The 16979-nt window shown below is 42.2% G+C and overlaps 1 protein-coding gene across 1 annotated transcript in view; it reads right to left on the bottom strand.

The window, feature by feature from the left end:
* Positions 1–12560: 12560 nt before the first annotated feature.
* The window catches only part of LOC311228759 (SH3 domain-binding glutamic acid-rich-like protein 3), a 32677-nt gene continuing 28258 nt past the window's right edge, over positions 12561–16979 (bottom strand). Inside the window, exon 3 of the mRNA XM_084314702.1 lies at positions 12561–13415. Coding sequence (XP_084170828.1) covers positions 13353–13415 — 63 coding nt within the window. The 3' untranslated portion in view covers positions 12561–13352. The remainder of the gene's footprint in view (positions 13416–16979) is intronic.

Consider the following 16979-nt stretch of genomic DNA (forward strand, 5'->3'; position numbering starts at 1 on the left):
TTCCTCCCTCCCCATCAACCTGGACCCTCTGCAATTTGCATATCGCCCCAACAGGTCCACGGAGGACGCCATAGCCCATGTGCTGCACACAGCAGCATCACATCTGGACAAGAGGCAGGGGAACTATGTGAGAATGCTGTTCATCGACTACAGCTCAGCATTCAATACCATAGTCCCCTCCAAACTCATAGCCAAGCTCAGGGACCTGGGCTTGAACTATGACCTGTGCCAGTGGGTCCTGGACTTCCTGACGGGCAGACCCCAGGTGGTAAGAGCCGGCAACTGCACCTCCTCATCCATCACGCTCAACATAGGGGCCCCCCAGGGCTGTGTTCTGAGCCCCCTCCTCTACTCCCTGTACACACATGACTGCGTAGCACAGCGGAACAACAACACCATCATCAAATTTGCTGATGACACAGTAGTGGTGGGCCTGATCTCTGCCAACGACGAAAGGGCCTACCTGGAAGAGGTAGAGAACCTGTCACAGTGGTGCCAGGAGAACTGCCTCTCCCTGAACGTCAGCAAAACAAAAGAGATGATTGTGGACTTCAGGAGGTCGGGGGTCAAGGACTACAGCCCCCTCAGCATCGACGGGGCACCAGTTGAGAGAGTGAACAGTTTCAAGTACCTCGGAGCCCACATATCCGAGGACTTGACATGGACCACACACATTGACAGTGTTGTGAAGAAGGCACGACAACGCCTCTACTTCCTCAGGCGCCTAAGGAAGTTCCAAGTCAGTCAGAAGATCCTTAGGAACTTCTACTCATGTACAATAGAGAGCATCCTGACCGGCAACATCACCTCCTGGTTTGGGAATAGCACTGCACAAGACCGTAGCAGACTACAAAGAGTGACACGTTCAGCCGAACGCACAATTAGAGGGGGGCTTCCCACCCTCCAGAACATTTACAACAAGCGGTGCAAGGGGAAGGCTAAGAGAATTATTAAGGACTCGAGCCACCCGAACAACTGCCTCTTTGAACTGCTGCCGTCAGGCAAGCGATACCGGAGTCTTATGGCGAGCACAGAAAGACTCAGAAGGAGCTTCTATCCCCAGGCCATCAGGCTGCTAAACGAACAATAATCGCTAAACGAACAATAATCACTATGCAACAACCATCAAATGCACACAGCACACACACCCACACGCACACACTCACTCAAACAAACAACACACTGCAGCACCCACTCTCCACACTTTAGATCACACAAACACACTTACACTTTATATTTATTGATAAAGGATTTGCACTACAACTAGTACACCTACTGTGAATTGTACCTAAACTGCACCTCGTCCATTTATGCCTTGCACTATATAGTATTGTATATTAGTACACTGCACAGTATTGTATATTGTATGGTAACTACGTCTACGAACATTGTACATATGTCTAAACTGAACACTGTGACCTCTTTTTTTACTTCTAATTTTTACTATGTTTTTATTTCATACTTATCTTGTCATGCACAGTCTCTGGAGCGCAACAGTAAGAAGCATTTTGTACAAAAGTATTCTGTACTTCTGTATGACAACTATTAAAGAAACTTGAAACCAACTTCGTACAAATTTGGGGCGTATACCGCTACCAACGCTATTTTCCTGTTCTTGTGTGAAATCTTAGCTATAGTTATCCGACCATCTGCATCAGACCATACTCCCTTCAATTCAATATTCAACTTCCGTCTAACGACTATGGTTACTCCCTGAGTTCTCGTTCCAAAGGAAGAGTGACAAATGTTACGATATGTGTTGTCCGCTAACGTATCTATGTCTTTCTCTAAAATGTGCGTTTCGCTTAGCAGAGCCACGTCCACCTGTTCTTTTTTCATCAGTGTGAGCACGCTTTTGCGTTTGTGTTGATTATTTATTCCACCAGTGTTCCAGATCATTATATTCAAACTAGCCATAATCTATACATGTTGTTGTGTAGTTGTTGGTAATGCTTCTGGAGTGCGAAGCAACAATAGATATACATCCAACTATTGAGGTCCCGTTGAGAGCCAAGCTTAAAAACATACATATATACTAGAGCTGGGCCGTTAACGGCGTTAACGTGCTGCGTTAACGCTATACTAGTATTGCGCGATAATATAATTAACGCATTAATCTATTTTTTTTTTTATTTTTTTTTTTTTTTACATTCTTTTTTTTTTACCTTTATTTACCCAGGGTAGGTTCGCTGAGCACAGATGCTCTTTTTCAGGAATTCCCTGCTTCACATTCACACAGTTCCATTCACACCTGGGAGCTGCCCAGTACAACCACAGTTGACACCATTGGCCACTGAGCAACTCCACTGGAGCAGTTGATTCAAGCCATGTCACATAGTTCAAGTTTGAAATGATTCTTTCTGTTTTGCTCCTGAGAGTGCTAGATACTGTACTGTACTGGTAATATTATTTATTTGTGTTAACTTCTGAATAAAACAACTTATTAAACACAAGTACATCTTATTGAACATTATTTTGATATTTCATTACCAATTATCATAGCAAAACAGCTTTTTCAAACAGTCTGTAATGCATTTTGGAAACGGGAGATGGGCTCATGGTGTAATGGGCCACCTGGCCTGAGAAACATAAGGAGGAAAGAAAAAGTAAGGACTTACTTCTGGTCATTATTTGGGTAGAACACACATATTTTGAATGCCTTCGGCAGGTTTTTTTTTATTTATTTTTAGCCATTTTAATCTAGATTAATCTAGATTAAATCCAGGATTGCAGATAGATTAATCTAGATTAAAAAAATTAATCTATGCCCACCTCTAATATATACAAATAAAAATCCCCTAATCCCCCCTCCCACGAGAATCGTACAGGACTGTGTTCCATAAACACAACCTTTGCGTATAACTCCCTCCCTTAAACCACCGGATAGCCCAAAATGAGCCATTTATCCTAACTTTCCTATGTATACCATAGGATCTAACATTCTAAATTCTACCATAAGTAGAATGTCAACTGTGGCTTGGCCACTCTCCCGTTAAATAAAAATAAAAATAAAATAAAAATAAAAATAAAGACCAAAAATAAGCTTCAATTATCATACCATTCAATACACTTACATTTTATAAGAACTTGTGTAATTTATAATAACCCAAGAATAATATAGAGGTTATATAAGAAAGGTTGAGATCCAAGGCAGCTCTACAGTTTTTAAAAAGCCTTTAATAAGTGGCTTACATTATTTAGAAAAGTCTTTTAAAAGTCCAACATGTTTCGGCCTACATGGCCTTCTTCAGGGTGTTGCTGTGACAAAAACAATACTGTGACTAAATAGAGGAAAAAAGGAAAAAACACACAACTCAGGGAGACACTAATTACAATGGGGGACAGCTGGTCCCAATTAAATGAAGGCAAAGCAACATTCTCAACTTGAGTTGAAGTAAATATACAATAATACTAAATAGAAAAACAAATTTGTATATTATATAAGTATATATACACACAAGCTCAAAATATTATAACAACATAAAGAAATGAGTCAAAAATAGAATAGATCAATAATAATATAAACAATTACCAACAATTATCAAAAAACAATTATCAAAAAACAATTATCAAAACAACAACAATGTAAGAGCATTGAGTAATGCTTGACAAAGAATAATAATACTATAATGTAATCTACTTAGCCTATAAAAGTGACAGTATGTCCGTAGAGTCATTTAAACCTGTAAAGAGGTGGCCTGTAGTCTATCAGAATACAATAAATAACAATGTATAAATACAATAAATAAATAAAGTGATCTACTGGCCTATAAAAATTATACCATGTCTATGGAATCATTTAAACCTGGGAGTGAGGTGGCCTGTAGTCTATCGATCCAGCGACTTTCTTTCTGGTTTAGAATTCTGTCAATTTCCTCCTCTAGACGTGAGTGGAACACTGTCAATTCCGATAGCTGTAAATAAAACAGAGGTACTATGGTGAACTTCATGAATATGTTTAGCCATTGCATAATCCATGTTGTTAGTTTTAATAGCATATTTATGATCTGCCAGTCGATCAAGTAGGCGGCGTTTCGTACGACCAACATAAAAAGAGTCACATTTGGAACAAGACAGTATATAAATAACATGTGTCGTTTGACAATTAATAAAGCTGTTAGAAGTATATGTCTGTTTTGTAACTGGGTGGGTAAAAGCTTTTGGTCTTATCACCACATCACATTGTTTGCAGTGACCACATCTATACGTTCCTATAGGAGGCTTTGGTAACCATGTAGATTTGACATCTGCCGGTAGATGGCTTCGTACTAATTTATCTCCGAGATTGGGAGCTCTCCTAAATGTACAGAGGGGCGGGTCAGGGAATATGTTAGACAGGGCCTCATCACATTGGATCAAGCTCCAATTCTTTTTAATTATATTGCGAACAGCAAGGGCTTTAGTGCTATAAGTGGTAGAGAAAAACACCCTATCGGTTCTCTCTTTCTGTGTCTTTCTTTTTAAGAGGGAGTCGCGTTCTACAGTAGCGGCTTCAGATATAGCTATTTTAAGAGTATTATGTGTATAGCCTCGTTCTCTAAAGCGATCATACATTTCTCCGCTCTTTTCTCTAAAATCAGCCTCACTGTCACAAATTCTACGCACTCTTTTAAATTGGCCGTACGGAACATTGTTGATCAAAGTAGAGGGGTGGAAGCTCTCTGCATGTAAAATAGTATTTTTATGCATTAACTTCCTGTACAATGACGTATGTAAGTCACCATTCAAGTCTTTAGTGATTTCTAAGTCCAGAAAATGGATCTTATCAGGACTAAAATCTAGAGACAGTTTTATATTTGGGTTAGTATTGTTCAAATAACTATGAAAAGCTTTCAATTCATCAATAGTGCCTTTCCACCACATAATGATGTCATCTATATATCTGGCCCACCAGATGATCTTATCTTTAAATACGTTTTGAGTGTTGAACACATAGTCCTCCTCCCATTTCCCCATAAACAAGCCTGCATATGAAGGGCTAAAACATGCACCCATAGCACAGCCTTTTACCTGTCGATACATTTTGTCCTGAAATAAAAACACATTATTAAGTAAAGTAAATTTGGTTAGTTCGACAAAAAAATCTGTAGGGGGGTCCTGTGAGTCAGTGCGAGTATCTAAAAAATGTCTCATGGCTGTCATGCCTTGGTCATGGGCAATACTGGTGTAAAGGGCTTCTACATCCATTGTCGCCAAGTAAGTGCCTGGTCCAATATTCCCTTGCTCTTTGATTTTATTGAGAACATCTGTAGTGTCCTGTAAATAAGCTGGAAGCGTTGGAAGTAGTGGTTTAATAAAAAAATCGACGTATTTAGATATAGGCTAGGCTATCGTTCCCTGAAATCACTGGTCTCCCCGGTGGTTCAGCAAGGTTTTTATGTATCTTAGGCAATAAATAGAAGGAGGCCATACGAGGGTTATCATTATATAAGAACTTAAATTCTTGGTCAGAGATAAGGTTATCTTCTTTCGACCTAACTAGCAAGTCTTTAAGTTCTTCTGCTAATATAGTTGACGGGTTAGAAAGAAGTAAGAGGGAGATAAAAAGTAGTGTCCTGAAGTTGTCGGGACGCCTCTTTAACGTATTGTTCTACACCCCAAACTACTATGGCTCCTCCCTTGTCGGCTCTCTTAATGACAATAATTTCTATTATCTGAGAGTTCTTTGAGGGCATCTCGTTCGTTTTTAGTCAAATTATGGTGGACATGTGTCTTGCTATTAGTTAATTTCTTTACTTCATAATTTACTTTTTTCTCGAAAGTGCTCAACGTAGTATTCTGTACTACTGGACAAAAATATGATTTAGGCTTAAAAGGAGTACATGGAGTAATAATATTTTGACTAACTGGGGTAAACACACACTGTGGATTCTGCTTATACCATGCCTTAATGTGTAGATTCCTATAAAAGCGAAACAAGTCTGTTTTTAATTCAAAGTCATTGGGAAGATTGGTCGGGGAGAAAGAGAGACCCTTGGATAATACCTTGTTCTGCGCATCAGTAAGCTGTACGTCTGACAAGTTGATCACTACCTCTGTTGCAGTGGCGGCCGGTGGGTACTTCGCCACTAGGGGCGCTATACCAAACATTTTGCAAAATGCAAACATGTACAGTACAGTACCACGCAACACTCATGGCAAGACGTGAGCGATTCGACTCACGCTCACGGCAATGAATCGGCTCTTATGAACGAGTCGCTCAGCTGTTACTACAACAACACACAACCAGTCAAATAAAGTATAGTCTAGACTCTAATTCACAACTTGAAACACAATATATAAATAGAAAAGTTAGAAACAAAACTCGCCCGTCTACAAACACAGGCAGATCTCTCCCTCTCTCCTTCTCTCTCTCACACACAGCGCGACGTGGAATCGATTCGTTACACAATCAGACCTATTATATACCAAGAATAACTTCAGTATGAGTACAGGGCTGTACACATATTTTGCATATTGTTAAACGAGCCAAGGCTAGCTATTAAACTATCGATATGAATCGAAAATCTGGGACCCTGATGTAAACAAGACAAACGTCTTTCTCTGGTCTGCATCCCCTTAACAATTGTGTGTATTGAGCCGTACTGTATTGTACCCATTCTGCAATCTGTTAATAAAGTTCTCATTCATTCATTCATTCAAACATAGACGATATTGAACAAGCCATAATCCACGTATTTTCAATCCGAGAGAGCTGCAGTAGTTAAATCAATGAGCCATCGATAAATAAACAATCAGCAATGTCTCGCTTCATGAATGGCCAGCAGTAGTACTGCTCCTAAAAAAACTATTTACAAACGTTAACGTTAAGCAGAGAGAGAGAGAGAGAGAGAGAGAGAGAGAGAGAGATTTCTTCAACCTCGAACCTAAATTCCTTAGCAACCCGTGTTACCAAGTAAACAAATCACGGAACGATAGCCTAGTACTACTAACGTTAGCTCCCAGAACGATAGCCAGTTAGCCCGCACCAGTCTAGTACTACTAACGTTAGTTCCCAGAACAATAGCCAGTTAGCCCGCACCAGCCTAGTAGTACTACTAACGTTAGCTCCCAGAACGATAGCCAGTTAGCCTGCACCAGCCTAGTAGTACTACTAACGTTAGCTCCCAGAACGATAGCCAGTTAGCCCGCACCAGCCTAGTAGTACTACTAACGTTAGCTCCCAGAACGATAGCCAGTTAGCCCGCACCAGCCTAGTAGTACTACTAACGTTAGCTCCCAGAACGATAGCCAGTTAGCCCGCACCAGCCTAGTAGTACTACTAACGTTAGCTCCCAGAACGATAGCCAGTTAGCCCGCACCAGCCTAGTAGTACTACTAACGTTAGCTCCCAGAACGATAGCCAGTTAGCCCGCACCAGCCTAGTAGTACTACTAACGTTAGCTCCCAGAACGATAGCCAGTTAGCCCGCACCAGCCTAGTAGTACTACTAACGTTAGCTCCCAGAACGATAGCCAGTTAGCCCGCACCAGCCTAGTAGTACTACTAACGTTAGCTGCCAGAACGATAGCCAGTTAGCCCGCACCAGCCTAGTACTACTAACGTTAGAGAGAGAGAGAGAGAGACTCACTGTTTAGTTGAAACGTCCAGGGCAGGAGAGCTTGAAAAACGTGTATAATCCGCCATATAGCTTGTTAGCCAAGTGTTAGCTCAGCTGAGCTCGTCGACGTTAGCACAACACTCAACAAGTACATTCCTTTGTCCATTTCCGCTCGAACAGACTGCAAACTACCTGGCGTTCTATCGCCATGCTCTAAGATGACAAACTCTAACCTTAACCAACTTTGAAAGAGTGCCTAAGCTTAACAGTCTAAAGAACTTGCAGTCACGGCACGGCACGCTCTAAGACAAACAACAGTCCTAGTACCAGGAACCAAGCTAGAAGCTAGAATTGGAACATTAGAAATTGGATTCGGCCAATCAGAGATCGTCTCTGTGAAATTCTGCCATGTAAAAAAATACTGCCGTCGGCCAATCAGAGAGCGTCTCCGCGAAATGCGGCTATGGAAATTCTCACGGAAGTTCACGCTGCTTTCTAGACCGCTTCAAATCGCGCTCGGATTCCAACATAATAGTCATATTTCAACGCACAACGCTGTATGCACTGATTGGCTGTGACGGAGACAGCGATCAAACTGTGACGCGCACTCAGAGCGCTATCGCGTATAGCCCGGGCCGAGAAATACAAAAAAAAAAGAAAAAAAAAAAAACGTGATGTCACTTCCTGCTCTGGAAACGATGTTTTTTTAATTTAGATAATAACGTTATATTGTGCATTGGAAATACAAACATACTTAAAATGAGTAAATATTATTAATTTTAAACATGTTTATATTATTTATAGGGCTATAAAACACAAAAACGAAAAAGTTTTATTGTCTTCTTCTCTGATTTAACAGCAGCTGGCCAGCAGGTGGGTCGGCGCCCTAGCGCCCCTAGTGGTAGAGCCGCCACTGCTCTGTTGGCTCCGTGTGTGATATTTGCGATGCGGGTTTCTTTCTCCCCCTCCTCGTCCTCTTCCTCTGTTTTCCTTGTGGGGTGTCCGTGTGTCCTTGTCTTGGCTCGTTAGAGATTGGTCTTCTCCTAAAAAATCCACTCCGGGGTTCCTTCGTGGGGCATCAGAGTCTTCTTCTTCACTGGTGAAGTTGAAGGAGACAGTGCGGGGACGTGTGCGCTTGGGTTCATGGAAGTGTTGAGCCTTGCGTCTATGCCATGGGTTGGCAGCCCCAGGGTCTGTGCCATGAGTAAACATTGTTCTCTTTAAAATCTTTTTCATCCCGCTGGAATTTCCGGAGCTTATCTTGTTTGAGTGTCATTGCAAATTTGTTCAAATGTTCTGTTAATTTGATTTCAAGTGGAGCCTTTTCCAGGTCTTTGTTCAGTGTATCCACCTTCTTGTTCATTTCCTAATAATATAGAGGTATTGAACTGAATAGAGAACCTCAAAAAATCAGAGAAAAGAAAAACAAAAAAAAAGAGAACATTAACTTAGATCTTGAAATTGATTGATTGATTGAAAAGTTTATTAACAGATTGCAGAATGGGTACAGTACAGTACATCTCAATACATACAATTGTTAAGGGGATGCAGACCAGAGAAAGACGTTTGTCTTGTTTCCATCAGGGTCCCCCATTTTCAATTCATATAGACATTTATGACATACACAACATACATGACATTTATGGCATAGGGACATATAGGTATTTAGTACTGATACATTTGTGACATAACGGTATTCAAATATACAGTACTGTTACCCCTAGATCCTGACAGAGTATATACATATGATGGGGAGGGGACTGTACATTAGGAGGGGGTGGGTGGGTGGGAGGGAAATATACATACGGCGGGGAGGGAATATATACATGCGGTGGTGAGGAGACTGTCTATTAGGAGGTGGTGGGGGTTTTGGGCATTTACGGTGGCCAGTTTCGAATTGCAGCCTCCCGTAGGTGCTCTTTAAGAGCGGTTTTGAATGTGGGCAGGGATTCACATTCCTTTACAGCTTTGGGTAGGGCGTTGTGGCATAATTGCGAAACGTGTTTAGTCCCTTGTTTGAGCCGAATCTGGGTTTAACATGATTTGTTGAGCTTCCTCTGGTGTAGTGGTTGTGGTATTCACTGACCTTTGGGAAGTATTTTGACATGTACATGGGCACCCCGGTCGTATAGTGTATCTTATAGACCAGGCCCATTGCAAGTTGCTGTACTCTGTCGTCTACTCTAAGCCATCCTAGGTTGGCAAAGTGGGCAGGGGTGAGGTGGGTTCTGGGGTTCAGGTCTGCTGCTGCACACAGCAGCATCACACCTGGACAAGAGGCAGGGGAACTATGTGAGAATGCTATTCATCGACTACAGCTCGGCATTCAATACCATAGTCCCCTCCATACTCATAGCCAAGCTCAGGGACCTGGGCTTGAACTATGACCTCTGCCAGTGGGTCTTGGACTTCCTGACTGGCAGACCCCAGGTGGTGAGAGCAGGCAACTGCACCTCCTCATCCATCACCCTCAACATAGGGGCCCCCCAGGGCTGTGTTCTGAGTCCCCTCCTCTACTCCCTGTACACACACGACTGTGTGGCTCAGCGGAGTAGCAATACAATCATCAAATTTGCTGACGACACAGTGGTGGTGGGCCTGATCTCTGCCAACGACGAGAGGGCCTACCTGGAAGAGGTCAAGGTCCTGGCGGGATGGTGCCAGGAAAACAGCCTCTCCCTGAACGTCAGCAAAACAAAGGAGATGATTGTGGACTTCAGGAGGTCGGGGGTCAAGGACTACAGCCCCCTCAGCATCGACGGGGCACCGGTTGAGAGAGTCAACAGCTTTAAGTACCTCGGAGCCTACATATCCGAGGACTTGACATGGACCACACACATTGACAGTGTTGTGAAGAAGGCACGACAACGCCTCTACTTCCTCAGGCACCTAAGGAAGTTCCAAGTCAGTCAGAAGATCCTTAAGAACTTCTACTCATGTACAATAGAGAGCATCTTGACCGGCAACATCACCTCCTGGTTTGGGAATAGCACTGCACAAGACCGAAGCAGACTACAAAGAGTGACACGTTCAGCCGAACGCACAATTGGAGGGGGGCTCCCCACCCTCCAGAACATTTACAACAAGCGTTGCAAGGGCAAGGCTAAGAGAATCATTAAAGACTCCAGTCACCCGAACAACTGCCTCTTTGAACTGCTGCGGTCAGGCAAGCGATACCGGAGTCTCAAGGCGAGCACAGAAAGACTCAGAAGAAGCTTCTATCCCCAGGCCATCAGGCTGCTAAACGAACAATGAACACTACACGACAACAACCACCAAACGCACATAGCACACACATCCACACGCACACACTCACTTTAAACAAACACACTGTAGCACCCACTCCACACACTTTATAGCACACACCCACTTTAAACAAACACACTGTAGCACCCACTCCCCACACTTTATATTTATTGATGAAGGATTGCACTACAACTCGTACACCTTACTGTAAATTGTACCTAAATTGTACCTCATCCCATTTCTGCTTTGCACTATATAGTACTGTACATTAGTACACTGCATAGTATTGTATATTATATGGTAACTCAGAACATTGTACATATGTCTATACCGAACACTGTGACCTCATTTTCTTCTTCTTCTAAATTACATGCTATACTATGTTATTTGATACTATCTTGTCTAGCACAGTCTCTGGAGCGTAACAGTAAGAAGCATTTTGTATGAAAGTATTCTGTACTTCTGTATGACAACTATTAAAGAAACTTGAAACTTGAAACTTGAGGTCAAGTAGTAGTCTGACCAGTTTGTTTTGTGATGTTTGTAATTTTGTTTTAAGCGCCTTTGAGGTGCTTTGGTACCATGAGGTGCACGCATAGTCATAGTACCCTTGAATGAGTGCTCCTGCCAGAGTCTTCAGGGTATTCTTGTTTACCAGAGAGGAGATCCGGTACAAGAATCTAGTTCGTTGGTTGACTTTTTTTATTACATTGGATGCCATTTTGTCACAGGAAAGATTTGCCTCTAGGATGGAACCCAGGTAGGTAATTTCATCTTTCCTTGTGACAATATTGTCACCCACTGTAACTGAGAATCCGTCGGTCTTGCTGAGTTTGTTATTTGAACCAAAGAGAATGGACTCTGTTTTGCCCATGTGTAGTGATAGTTTGTTATCAGCGAGCCATATGCAGATTTTGCCTAGTTCCGTGCCGAGGGTTTTTTCAACCTGCAATTTGTTCTTGTCAGAGACCAGCAGGGCTGAGTCGTCCGCAAACAGGAACAAGTTGCAGTCACAGGCTGACGACATGTCATTTGCATAAATTAGGAAGAGTAGCGGTCCTAGTATGCTTCCTTGTGGAACACCACAGCTCACTGTGAGGGGGGGGGATAGAGTACCGTTTACCTCTACCATCTGTTCTCTCCCCTCCAGGTAGGATTGCATCCAGCTCACTGATAAGCTATCAAAACCAATTGCTTTTAGCTTGTCCATTAGAATGGAGTGATGCTATTGGTCATTCCCCCGAAGGTCTTCTGGCTGTATGTCTGGTCACATATTGCTGTTATTCCAGAATGTTCTCGCAATTTTGAAGTCTTTGGGGACGTATCCCTGTTTTATGGAGAGGTTTATTATGTGTGTGATGACTGGGGTGATGGCGGCTGCTGAGTCTCTGAGGAATTTGGAGGGGATATTATCCGATATTGTCATGGCCAGTGGCCTTGTTAGGTTGGAGGGTGCTCAGTTCTTTGAGTACCTCATCTGTTCTTACCATTTCAAGTTTGAAGTCGTCTTTGCGGGCCCCTAGGTTTTTGTAGAAGGATATGATGTGTTCTACCCCAAAATGCCCTGAGTGGGAGGGTAGTTTATTGACCAGTGTTGTGGCTATGTTTGTAAAGAAAATGTTTAAGTAATTGGCCACATCCAGTTTGTCTGTGATGAGTGTTTTCTGTCTTTATGTTTATGTTGGTAAATCTTTTTTATTTTTATTTTTTTTTACTGGCTAGTACAAACCCTTACATTTGTGTGTACATGCAGACTTAAGCAAAACGTACAGTGTTAAGCAAAAAAAGGCATATCAAATCACACAGCATATACAATCATAACAATTAGACAAGTTTTGATTGATTGAAAACTTTATTAACAGATTGTAGAATGGGTACAATACAGTACGGCTCAATACAAACAATTGTTAAGAGGATGCAGACTAGAAAAATACTTTTGTCTTGTTTACATCAGGGTCCCCCATTTTCAATTAATCAAGACATTTATGACACATGACATACAGATATACAGTACTGTTTCATCAAGACATTTATGACATACAAGACATATACACAAATTGACATTTTCTAATTGTATTATCATCTAAAGGTAAGTTATAGTGTTTTGTTCATTCATAGTTAAGACAGTATAGGTTGAATACTTTATTATCTAAAGATGGTAAGTTAGTGTGTTGTGTTCACTCATAGTTAAGACAGTAGAGTTTGAGTACTTTATTATCTAAAGATGGTAAGTTAGTGTGTTGTGTTCACTCATAGTTAAGACAGTAGAGTTTGAGTACTTTATTATCTAAAGATGGTGAGCTAGAGTGTTGTGTTCATTCATAGTTAAAGACAGTTAGGTACAGACTACTTTCTTGTAATATATCACATTCATCTGAGGAGATTTGGATTGATTTTACAACTGCAAATACATGGGCTGTCCAAAAAATATGGTTCTTCAGTGTAAGAGCACAAATGTATGGAATCCTTTGGGAAATACACGTCAATAAATGTATGGGATCATTCAACCTATTTCAAAGGTACACAATGTGGTGATGTGACTGAAGAGGGTAGAGTTCCATTTGTGTTAACGCTTCAGGAAAGCATCTACGTCCTCCATTTCAACAGCATTCTCAAACAGGCTAAAGTCCTAGAAAGAGAGAGAGTGAGAGAGAGAAAGAGAGAGAGATAATTGTATTAAATGTGGCCTAGAAATCAAGTCTTCTCTCAATCATATAGTGAAACTAACGACTTTGGAACTTTTGACAGGGGTGTAAAAAGCACCCAGAAATTATACTTAAGTGAAAGTATGGGTACCGTCTCAAAATCGTACTCAAGTAAAAGTCAGAGTATCTGGCTAAAAACACACTTGAGTAAAAGTAAAAAAAGTTTCAATTTTTAAATGTACTTAAGTACTAAAAAGTAAAAGTAAAAACTTTTTTTTCTGACTGTCTATTCTTCTGATAGCAGGTGTTTAATCAAAGATCTTTCGGGCGGCCGGGTATTTGATTTTATTTGATTTTATTAGGGATCCCCATTAGCTGGTGCCATAGCAACCAGCTAGTCTTCCTGGGGTCCACACACAAAAAAACATACAAAAACAATTACTATTGCAAAAACAAAATTACCAAAAGTCAGCACACACAATGCATAATGAAACTACTGTAACAACTAAATAGCTAAAATTACATTACAGTGTAAAACAAAAACAAAAAACTACATTACAGTGTTAAAAACAATTTAAGATTATTTTTATAAGTGAATCTACTGTAAATGCAGCAGAGGTTCCGAGGCAGGCCATTCCAAAGAGTTAATGCTCTAAAAATAAAAGATCTCCTTAAAGCGTTGGTTCTAGGACCTGGCAATTCAAGCTGCCCACCACTGGAACCTCTAGTGTAATGCTCGTATTACTAAAGACAATCTGATTATGTATAAAAACAGGAGTTTTACTGCTCATGACCAACTTGAACAGCACAAGTATATTAAAAGACAATCTATTTTCAACGTTAAGCCAAGAGAGGCGGGCATGCATACGGCTCACATTAGACCTTAGTGAGCAGCCCAGTACCAACCGTGCTGCCCTGTTCTGGACCACCTGGAGCTTCCTGAGGTCACCACTGGCAGCAGATGACCACATCGCAGCGGACTAAGCATCTGTCTACCACCGCATAGACAGTGGGATCGAATCCAGCTGCCGCGGTGCCTCCGGCTTGGTCGGCCGTCCATACCGACACAATTGGCGGTGTCAGCGGGTGGGAAAGCCGGTGGGGTGGGTCCTGGTCGTTGTAAACAGCGACTCCTACAGTTCGGTCGGGGCGCCTGCACAGCGAGGGAAGCATCTGGGAGAGGTAGTGTGATCTTCCACACGTTACACTCTCCCAGTGAGAGTCCGCGCTGCCAGGTGAAAAGAAGCGGTGGGCTGGCTACACATGTGTCGGAGAAAGCATGTGATAGTCTCCGCCCTCCCAGACCGACGGTAGGGGGTAGAGTGCGCAACGACCAGGAAGGGGATTGGGAATTGGCATAACGATTAACATTGGGAGGGGAGAAAAACGGAAAAAGGAGGGGGAAAAAGATAATACAAAAAAATAAAATAAAATGATCCCCGCTTTCTAGTCTTGCACAAGGACCAATCAGCATGGGTATGGGCGGGTTCATTTCCCATTGGTGGGGATTTGATTGGCTGTTTCTAAGTGCGGCCGCAGAATTAATAACGTTAATGTTAGTTCGGCCAGAGAAACAAATATACTAATTAAAATTGTTGTGAGATTTGTAATTTGTACTTTGTAGCAGGTCTGCATTTTAAATGTAAGGAGTAAAAGTGCAAGTATACAAACCTAATAATACTCGAGTAAAGTACAAATCCACAACAACAGTTTACTCAAGTACTTTACTCAAGTACTTTACACCCCTGATTAGGTGGTATGAACTTAACTAACTTTGACCCTGGGACTGTAGGATCCACAGGAGGCCTCACTGACCAGCTGAGGATCACATCCATTAGCAGGTGCTGGTCGACTGCAACAGACTCCTCAGTAGTTTACAGTCATCCTACCCCCCGAGAAGCCCATCCTCGTACGTTATTCTGTCCACGCGCACTTTCCCGGGGCTAAAGATCCCACCCCCCCCCATCGCTACGTAAACCTGGATACCTTCACAGGGCAATGAGATCCCACCACTGCCACCAATGTAACTGAGTGGATTTGAACCTGGGACCATAGGATCCACAGGCGGCTGCACTAACCAGATGAACTAAAGGGTGCGACTCATTGGGAACCAGGTTAATTAGCAGGTGCTGGTTTCTCTACTTCACGTGAAGTTAAATCTACTAAAGTAAAACATAAAAAGCATACACCGGTGGGGATGGTAGGAAAGTAATTTACTCGGTGGATGCCTGAACACTGGTATCACAGACTACCACGGGAAGCCGTACATTTGGGATTTTTGTAGCTTTTTTCTTGTTGTGCTGGAGGTTGTGGCTCTGTGTTTTAACTGAATAACAACGCATTAGTGTCCAACATTAGTGGAGGTGCTCTAGAATTCAGTGGAGGTGCTGCACGGCAAAAAAGCTTGGGAGACGCATGTTCCTCCCGGCAGACTGCACAAAATAAATGAGTTAGACACATTTTACAGTTGCATCCCAGGACGCACCTACTACAGTCTCATTTCGACCGCCTGAAGGGGCTCCGAGTAGATGAGCGAGTAACCCAAATCAAAATCAGCATGGTCCACACAGGATAGTAAATAATGTTGTTCCAAACTACCTCAGAAACCACTTCACCAAGGTCAGTGACGTACAGTACATGGCCACGGCACTAGAGGGAGCCCTACAGATCTGGTCCCAGTCAAATGCAAAAGATGCATTGGGCAGAATTAATTCCTGTACTCGGCGGCGGCAGTAGATTGGAATAGGCTATACCAGCAGACATTAAGTTAATAAGTCTCTTTTAATAAAACTCTTTTAAAGTCAAGAGCTGGATCAGGAGAAGCAGAACCTGGGTTTAATTATATTTTATTTATCTTAGTTGATTTGATTTATTTTGAAGGTATTTTATTCGGTTTTGAGGGGTATATTTTTTAATTGTATTAATTATCTTTTATTTAATTTTTTACTGTATTTTATCTCCCTATGTTTTCCTCCCCCCTGCGTGGTGGGCACACCCTCACTTTACCCACGGGCTCTGACAAGTGCATGTTGTATCATGCACTCATATCTCTCATAGACCTACACACATCCAGGCACACACTCACCTCAAGGCCAGATTAAGACTTCAGAGGCCCCTGGGCAAGATTCTTGTGGAGGCCCCCCACACACACATACACGTGCACGCACGCACAGTGGCGTTTTATGTCACTTTAAAAAATATATAGAATATTTAGAAGTGGTGGGCTCTGAGGGCCAAGCTAAAAGGACTTTGATCACCCCTGCCCACTTTGACAACCTAGGATGGCTTAGAGTAGACGACAGAGTACAGCAACTTGCAATGGGCCTGGTCTACAAGATACACTACGCGACCAAGGTACCCATGTACATGTCAAAATACTTCCCAAAGGTCAGTGAATACCACGATCACAACACCAGAGGGAGCTCCACAAATCATGTTAAAAGTCAGGTCGAAAAGTACCTAGCGGAAAAAAATCTAATCTACGAATTCCAATCTGGCTTCAGAACATCCCACTCCACTGACACATGCCTTCTCTATTTGAATGACCA

This window comes from Notolepis coatsorum (genome assembly GCF_963971535.1).
Source record: "Notolepis coatsorum genome assembly, chromosome: 5".
NCBI classification, from domain to species: domain Eukaryota; kingdom Metazoa; phylum Chordata; class Actinopteri; order Aulopiformes; family Paralepididae; genus Notolepis; species Notolepis coatsorum.